This window comes from Geospiza fortis, unplaced genomic scaffold, assembly GCF_000277835.1.
Source record: "Geospiza fortis unplaced genomic scaffold, GeoFor_1.0 scaffold443, whole genome shotgun sequence".
NCBI classification, from domain to species: Eukaryota; Metazoa; Chordata; class Aves; order Passeriformes; family Thraupidae; genus Geospiza; species Geospiza fortis.
Genome location: NW_005054335.1, coordinates 585,236 through 594,573, shown reverse-complemented (window position 1 = coordinate 594,573; position 9,338 = coordinate 585,236). Strand labels below are relative to the sequence as shown.

Sequence of the window (9,338 nt, the reverse complement as noted above, 5' to 3'; positions counted from 1 at the left end):
CAATTATTTTTTAATTTTTTGGCTATAAATGGTTTTACAGTGGCCACTTGATCTTCCGGCCCCTTAAAAGTGATGGGATGGAGGCTACATATGGTGATGCTGTGTCCTCCAATTCTGAATAATGAATCTAAGGAAGGGACAAAAGTCCATTCTGGAAGGCAGTAAATTTCTGATATTATTGTTACATCTGCCTCTGTGTTGATGAGACCAGAGAGGGTGATGTTCTTACAAACAGGTCAGGGTGCAGGTCAGCTGACATTTTCTTTGCATGATGGGTCGGGTCCACATGATGCACAGACCTCCGGAGGTCTGATTATTAATTTCTTCATCAGCATCAGGAAGGAGAAAGGCCTGGGCAAAATCTAAACCTTTAAGTATGAAACAAGCGGTACTAGGACATGTGGTCAAAATGGTAATTTCCTGACTGGCTATAACTGATAAGACTGTAGGTAACACATAAAATCCTTCCCCACAGCTCGTCTGTCCACATGTACAATTAGAAAGTCTTGCAGCTGCTGTTCTGGGCCAAGGCAGCCTGTAGAAACTGTGTGGTGTGTGTAATGTCAGTGATCATTACTGGCTGGGCCGTTGACAGCTCCAATCTGGTACCTGTAGACATTGAAACTGGGAGTTCACTGACGACATGCTGCAGTTCTGCACTTGATGGTCTCCAGTGCTGCTCACCAAGGTTACCTGGTGTTGTTGCACACCACTGTTCCACACTTCACTGGCAGTTTTCCAGCTGGCAATGACACTGCCTTTGGACTTGATAAGATTGGTTAGTATTTTGATTGCTTTATTGCAGTTACAGTGTCCTCATCCATTGCCCCTTTTTGTTTTTTTGCAGTTCTTTAGCCCAATGGCCTTTTTGACCACAGTTAAAACATTGTCCATTTGATCCAGTTTTCTGATTTTGTTGCCTTTGAGGCTTTTGTTGAGAATTGTTTAATGCATTGGCCAACACTTGGCCTTGAATTTTAGCCATATGTTCTGCAGTGGTTATTTTATTACAGGCTTCAACCATTTGAGGAATGGTGGGTTCTGGTTGGGAAGGTTGCATTCTGAATTGGCGTTTACAACAGCCAACTGTTTGAATAGTCTTTTCTTCACTGGATCATCAGTTACTTTTTTTTGGCAGCTTTGAGTCTGTCTACAAAAGTCATATAGGGCTCAGTAGGCCCTTGTTGGGTATCGGCATAATCATGATGAGGTTTATTTGCTTCTAGGATTTGTATCAGCACCTTCCTAGCTGTGTCCCCAATTTCCTTGAGGATGGGCTTAGGAAGGCCTGTGGCTTGCTGGTCAGAGTCTGTGTGAGCCCCCTTACCCGCCAACTGGTCCATGGTAATTTGCACCCTCGCTGGATCATTGGCATAATTTCGTAATAATTCAGTTAATAAGCACTTCCACCCCAATTCCCACAGTGAATATTCAGTGGGTGTTAACAGTGAGACCATTAAGTACCATGCACTTTGGGGTGTAAAAGTGTGGGCTGAGAAGGTCACTGCAATCAGGATAGAGAAGTACGGTGAGCTTCCCCCATGTTCTAAAGCCACTTTATTTAATTCTTTGATTTCGCTGAATAACAGAGTTTCCCAGTATGGATTTCCCCTCCTGTTGTACCAGACTAGCATTACTTCCAATTTGTTTGCTACTTCCCAATACCTCATTTTCATTGCTTTTTAAAAAATATTTTCCCAGGCCTCTTTTTTTAGATTCTGGCCAGCGCATCTCCGAGGAGGAGGAGGAGGAAGAGGACGAGGATTCAGAGGGATCACCTTTAACTACATACACCTTCTTGTACTTGTGGTCTTGCCTCAGGCTAGACCTTGAGGCAGGCCAAGGTGGCATGGGCTCGCCATTCTGGGGGAGGGCCCTTCCAGAACCCAGGTGGTTGTGGTTCCAGCCTCCGGAAAAGGGGAATGGCTACTAGATGAGTTTCCCATATAGGCAGAGGTGATTGTTTCCTTGGAGCACTGGGCATGTCTGGGGATGGAGTAGGCGGGACAGTACGAGGGACTTTGGGTGGGGCTTCCCAACAACTATGGGCATCAACCAAAGGCGTTAAAATGATCTTCAAAATGGCTGTAATTTTTTAAAGGGCAGTTGGTGGTATTACAGCTAATGATGTTCACGATGGAGGTGGACTGCTTCGTATTAGTAAGGTCAGAAGGATAAGGGAAGTGTGAGGGAACTGGTGGGACGGTGTGGGGGAGGTCTGAGATGGTCTGCACATTACCACCTCAGACCCAGGTGGAGGGACAGGTGATCACAGGGCAGCGGGGTCACCAGCTGAGCTGTGTAACTCCCTGGGCCATCCATGGGCACAGGCTTCTACCATCTCGACCCTGTATCTGTCCTTGGAGTAGGCAGAATGGAAAAGCTTGAAGGAAAAGGGTTTGTGGGCTTCCCTGGGCTGATCCAAATTAGACTTCTGTTGCCCTGTGTCAAATAACATTTCTGTAATTTCTTTTTCCTTTTGGCTTATCTTTATAATGTCGAATGTCATTTTTAAGACTGGAATCAATTTCTGGGCGGTCTTGATTTGCTGCTGAATTATAAATTTTTTTCCCTATCAAGTCCCAACAGCCCAGTGAATTTATCTTGGACTCAGCAATAACTGTAAAATTTCTATGGATCCAGCAAATTAATTCTTTAAGTTACTTCTTAATTTTTTTGCCCCGGTTTGCCAATTTTTACTTAAAACTTTGGTAAATGTCTCTCTCTGCTACAGCTGACACCCTCACACCCATTTTAAAAACTTAGTTTAGAATGCCAGCTGAGGGGAACTAAATGGGACAGATGTCTGCCCTTCTCTTACCTTCTCCTTGAAGGCAGGCGATAAGGCAGCGCCCTCCTCACTCCTTATCTGGTGAAGTTCTCCCAGGCTTCGCCCCATTGCCAGCACACTCAGGAAGGGCAAGGTCCTATGACCCACTCCTGGAAGCAAGGTGAGTTCCTGACAGGTCTCCTGAATGTCAGAAGTCCCTGTTCAGGCACCAGATGTTGCAATCTGATCCAGGCCTGGATAGCTTTGGACCTGTAAGCAACTATGTCGGGAATCTGATTAGGCGACTTTGAGGAGAGAGACACACGCCCAGACTAGTGGCTTGCAAACAAAACACTTTAATAACTCTAAAATAATGAACTGAAAGGCGAACAAACTACATGGGAGCACATCAGGAAAGACTAGCTGAAACCTGGGATCCAGGGTAAAGCAGGGGTACATACAGGTTAGGATTTAGGGCAGAGTCTAAGTAGGATGTAAGGGCGAGGTCCAATAGGAAAGGATATGAAAAACAATGCAGGGATACATTGACCAATCAAGGGTAATGAGGTAACCGTGAACAAATCAGCTGGGGGAGAACAGAGAACTTTCTAGCACAAATCTGCATATAACAACTGGGCAATTCTGGGACTGGCCTTTTTGTCTCTCTATGAGTTTAAGGGGTTTTCCCATGACCTTATTTTCAGCTCATCTTCGTCATCTTGGGCTGAATCAATCCCAACATCCTACACAACAGACATCAAGATGAGAGGAAAAAGGAAAAAAAAAAAGCTCTGGCCCAGTTTGCTGCAGGTTCTAGATGTTCCCATGCACCCCATACAGCTCCTCAGCATTTTCTGCTCTGATGTGGCTTTGCACACCTGAGTAAGAAGAATTTTGTATATATGTTATTCTAAACATGTCCCTTAGCCGACTCTGTTGTTGCAAATTCCATTCTGTAATGTTCCCCTTAGGCTCTCGCAACTTACCAGCACCACAGAAATCCCAGCAGGCATAAAGGTGAGCACAACCATGATTGCTCTCATTTCTTCTATATTTCTTGCATGTTTCTTGGAGCTATATCATTGCTGTACTGCATTAATAGTGTGATGGTAACCTCTGTTTCTGATTCATACAATATGTATGTGCATATCCTATATGAATACTCATTTATATTTACATACTACAGTGACATTTACATAGTACAGTGACATTTACATCTACATTCATTTCTAAATAATACTATTTCAGGCGTGTTAATTTAAATTTTCTAATTTTTTTTTTACTAAGCATATATAGGAAATTCAAAGAAAAATCCAGAACAATTATCTCACATTTTAAACATAAAAGAAAAAGATATTATTCAACATAATAAATCAGCTTTTTGTCTGAAATTAAATGTTTGCTAATAAACAGGATTTTTTTCCTGTAGTTCAAGTAACTTACTATTATTTTTCAAATTACTGGGTTCACCCTGCAATGATATGCTTATTTTCTATACTCTCAAGCCATTTATTGCAAGAAAGAAATTCCTTTGATTTTATTTCTGAATTATAGATACTGGACTGGAGAAATTTGGGGCTGTATTTCTTTGGCCATGTAAAGAGCTTTTAGACAGCCATTTCAGAGTTTTATTTGCAAGTAATGGAAATTTCTAATGCATACTTGTCATTTCACAGTCAATGCAATAGTGCTCCCTCACAATTTAGTTGCTTTGGATTACCCAATCCAAGAAAAAATTTAGGAACTTTTTATGGCCACAGATTCCCTTGGGGTATTATAGTCATTGAGCTTCTATCTTCTCTGTGCAGCGTGTGAAATGATTTGTACAAAGTTTGTAAAAGTTGGAACATTTTAAAATGTTGTATTAAATAGTTTCATATTAGCAATTATTTATGAATTATGAAGCCAGCAATTAAAGCATATATATGAGATTAAGAATCAAAATGGTTATAAGTCATGAGCTTTCCTGATGTGGCAAACAACAGCAGTCATTTAGGTGAGACACATGCTGGATGGATGAAAAAAACTCCCATTAGCTTTAATGTGGAAGTGATCCAACTTATTTACAATAGAGTTTGTTTTCCTATGATTTTGTGATTTAACTAATTTTGCTTCCATACCATTATAGGATAACTACCCCCCCACCCTGCTCAAATGATTTCTCTCCACATCTATGCAATGCCATTGACACAAACCTTCACTGAAATGTAAGTTTGAAAATGGTATCCATTAACTTAATATTTAAATGGCTTTTAAAGTTTTATTAGTTATTTTGAAGTTTTTTCTGTATTTATCCCAGAAGTTTTTATGTGTCCCTCAGGAAAAGCATGGTACATACTAGACTGGCCCTCAGTAACAATATTGACTTACCTCTCAAAATAATTTTTCCTCTGTCTGGCATGGGATGAAAACTGTTGTTTTACATATTTGTCTATACTGATGAAATGTATGAAAGACAGACTTTTGAGTATTCTAATTTCCTTCTTGTGGGCCCATTTCCTTCTTTCAGTGTATTATCAATAAGATTTTTTTACCAGTCAGGACATGAAATGACTGTCATTGTCAGAACCTGCTTTTATTTTAATGTCCAAAGCGTAGCATAATAGTTACACACTTTCCGTCTTTTGCCATCCAGTGAGAGTTTCTCCCACCCATGTGTAGTTTTATTGCTGACTGTGCTTTATTACAGGATGTAGTACACAATTTCTGCTGCATTTCTGCTTAGTGTTTCACAGGAGGAGACCACATTCTTGTGATGCAGGACAGGTGCTACATGCCATGGGGCTGCAGAGGTGGGGTGATTTCACCCATCATCCTAAACCCTGCCATTGCCATCCAAGCACTTGCTTCCCCATAGCCATGGGTATGCCACAAACGCTCCAGTGAAGCCTTTTACTGCTGAGCTGCTCTGCCCAAGCCACACAGCAGTCAGCAGTGGATTGCCTGGGCAGTAGTGCTGCAGAGGAAGGATGTGCCCTCACTGACAGCCTGCATGGTTAGCTGATGCTCAGTGGAGCCAGCAGTCAACAGATATTGGCAGAGAAAAGTACAAGGACAGGGAGAGAGAACATTTCAATCTGAACAGTGAATGAGAATAGGAAGATAGTAAGTAGAGGAAAGAGACATAATTTCTGCTATAGCCTCAGGTAGCCAATCTGTTGGAAGGAGGATTTTCCTGAGTCACTGTAGCACAGGATTAGGCTATCTGGATTGAACAGGCTGGTTTTCACATTTTCAACGGATGTATTAACAGTGGTGGCATGACAAAAGAAAGCTTGCAACCTGATGCTGAACAGTGAAAGCATGTAGTGAAATTGACAATTTCATGCAGTGGAAGCAGCTGAAAGTTCAATGAACACGGGTGCCTAAATCCTGAGTTTTGGTGGGGTATGTTTGTCTGTGTGTGGACTGCTGGCACAGAGAGGAGAAATGCTCCAACACTCCATGGTCAGCTTTCTGGGAGGACCCGAATCAGACTTAACCTATGATCCAGCACACAAATAAAAAGCTAACATCTAAATTAAATGGTGGATGGCACCTTTGGGACTGAGGGAAGGCTATGGAGTGCAGGATGGTTGGAGGGGAAAGCTACGAATACAAGAAAGAGAGACAGTAGAGAGGAGATAGAGAGCTTAGGACCCTATTTCTTAAAAACATGGCCTTTCACTCCCTTCTGTGCTTATCTGATGGCAAAGTCCTTCTGGGGCTTTAACTGTGTTTGAGACAGGCAACCGTGCTAAGTCCTTAGAGTGGCTGATAGCAGCAGAGGTAATGAAATTCTTCCAGAAACAGTGGACTATTACATAGAAAGTGCTAGGTAAAACCCTGTGGAGACCAAGCAGGGATTTGGTTAGTGCTGCAGCTTGGCAGCCAGCCCCAAGGGATAGTGCAATATCAGCCACAGCTGGCTACTTGGACATATGTACACATTACGGAAAAACAGGGGTTTTACCATCAGATTCCTTTTCGGGTCAAATACCCTCATTTTAAATTATCTCTAGCAGCAAATGCAGAGTCAGCTTAAGACAACATTGACTAAACAGGATAATTTTCCTTCATCTTCCAGCCTCTCCAGGCTGACACAGAGGAATAGGAAAGAAATTCGAGGAGTGGGTTGGAGGATCCTTCCTTTTCCTCTTGTTACATAACCCCTAAGTGATATGTTTTGGTATTTTCAGCTTTTAATTCCTAAGACTGATTCCACAGTAAATTTGCATAATCACAGAACATGTTTCCTTTTTTGTTGCTCAAAGTTAAGGGAAAAAAGACCCAAATTGGGAACTGTTTCACTGTGGCAAAACAGAGACAAGGAAGTAAACTACTTTTACAACATCTTCTTTAACTGCTAAGATTATTGAAAAGAACAGAAAATGAAAAGTAACACCTTTTAAAAAAATTCCTTTGATGTGTTAAAGTGATAGGGACTATAATTTTCTGAGCTGTGTATAGTCACATGAGCAGGAAAGCAATAGTTCTCTGTATTAATTTTTAAATCTTTCTCCAGTCAAGGCACTATTTTTCAGGATGTATCATTTTTCAAAAGGAAAATGTGGGGAAAAGAGAGAAGTAGAGTCACTAGGGGCCAAATAATGTTTCCATAAAATTAATTGAAGTTTTTTCCATTGTCTTCAGTGGAAGAAACACAGTGAATATCAAGACCTAGTAAATTTACCTTCTGTAACTGTTGAGAGACTCAAGCATGATATATGGTTTGTGAATAGGAGGCTGCTTGCTCATATATCCATATTCAAGTGACAAACTTTCTTTCATTTCAAGTAAGTATTTCAAAACAGTAATCTTCTGATCATTTACTCCTCTATCTATAATGGCATCCCCCAGTTAAAAGAGAACTGACATAACAAGTTTTGGGCAAAACGTAAATTTTCTGAATTCAAGTTCTTTTTGAGTGATATGATGGAGAAAATGTATGTTTTCCCAGTAAGATTCTCTATAAAATAGTTTGTTTATTTGCACTGTAATAGCCTGATCTTCTAATAGTATGCCTAGCACTAGGACCTAGTTCTCAACAGAAAAAAAAACAAGACAAAAAAGAAAAACAACCACAAAACGTTGAAACCACTCTTTCATCTGAAGCTTAGCTGGATGTAATTGTGTCAGGGCTTCTCAAGCCTAGAGCTGCTTCAGAGCACAGCTGTGGTGAGGACTGCCCCACACATCCCACTCCTCTCTCAGTCCAGCCTTGCCAGCTGAGTTGTGGGTCACAGCAACACCACCATCCACATACCTCATGCACTTGTTTTGATGTAAGCATGTTAGAGACAGGCTACTGAGGCAGCCAGCTTTGATGCTATAAAAGATTCTGTCAACAAAAAGTGTTGACTCAGTTCCATTTAAAAACCTTTAGTGCCACAGCAGACATTGCAGCAGCTAATAGTGTACAAGGTAAACCAGACAAGTGATGTCCTTTATCTGGACTTCTGTAAGGCTTCAACATCGTCCCACAAGACATCCTTATGTCAAAACTGGAGAGACATGGATTTGAAGGATGGACTTCAATGGATAAGGAGTTGGCTGGATGGATGCAGCCAGAGAGTTGCAGTCAATGGCTCTATGTCCAGATGGAGCCAGTGATGAGTGGTGTCCCTCAGGGCTGTCCTGAAACTTTGGCTCCTCAGTATCTTCATCAGTGACAGAGGCAGTGGGACTGAGTGCACCCTCAGTACATCTGCAGTGACAGGAGGCTGAGCAGTGCAGGTGACATTGCAGAAAGATGGGATGAACATCCAGAGGCATCAGGACAGCCTTGAGGAGTGGGCCCATGAGAAACTCAAAGTTCCAAGGCCAAGGGCAAGGTTCTGTGCCTGGACTGAGGCAATGCCAGACATGAGTGCAGCTGAAGTGGGGCACTCCAACAAGTCCCAGAGATGAACCTGCGCTTTCAGGGCCCAGAGCATGCTTGTTGAAAGAGCTGACAAAGGAGGCAAGGGACAGGTCTTTGTCTGGAGAGGCAAAACCCATTTACTGGTACAAAGAGGGTCCAGGAACAAAGACGCAACAGGCTGGAGAGCATAGAATTAAATACAGGGAGAAGGGGCGTCTCTGAGAGTCAAGGGCCACTGGAAACGGGAAAATAGTGCAGAGGAGGGGCAGCAGATTAGGGGAACCAATGGGATAACAGGGGCAGAACTCTGTGGCAAACCGGGGCCAATAGGGATCAAGAGAGGGGAGAACATTCTGGAGGATACAAGTGTGGTAAAGGAGGCTGGACAAGGGTGAGGTTAACTGGGTAAACCAATAGAACTTAAAATATTAACATGTGCCTGCAGAGACTCATGGAAGGGAGGGTCTTCTTACCCTAACCTCAGAGGAGTGTTTCTCCTTGCTTGTTCCTGCCCCTCCCAAACTGAGGTGTTACAGCCCCAGTGGCAGGCCTCTGAGTTTCCACATACAGCCTACAGCCTGGAGAAAAACTGATTAGGAGCAGCCCTCCAGAGAAGCACCTGGGAATACTGATGATGAGAGACTGCACATGACCCAGCCGTGGGCACTCCCAGCCCAGAGAGCCGCACGTGTCCCGGGCTGCATCCAGAGCAGTGTGGGCAGCAGG

General features: G+C 42.6%; 1 protein-coding gene across 1 annotated transcript in view; it reads left to right on the top strand.

Annotated features, from left to right (window-relative positions):
* Nucleotides 1-398: 398 nt before the first annotated feature.
* Nucleotides 399-9,338, top strand: part of KIF2A (kinesin family member 2A) — a 173,883-nt gene continuing 164,943 nt past the window's right edge. Inside the window, exons 1-5 of the mRNA XM_031057824.1 lie at nucleotides 399-412; nucleotides 1,425-1,528; nucleotides 1,716-1,800; nucleotides 2,835-2,951; nucleotides 3,742-3,787. Of these exons, the coding sequence (XP_030913684.1) occupies nucleotides 399-412; nucleotides 1,425-1,528; nucleotides 1,716-1,800; nucleotides 2,835-2,951; nucleotides 3,742-3,787 (366 nt within the window). The remainder of the gene's footprint in view (nucleotides 413-1,424; nucleotides 1,529-1,715; nucleotides 1,801-2,834; nucleotides 2,952-3,741; nucleotides 3,788-9,338) is intronic.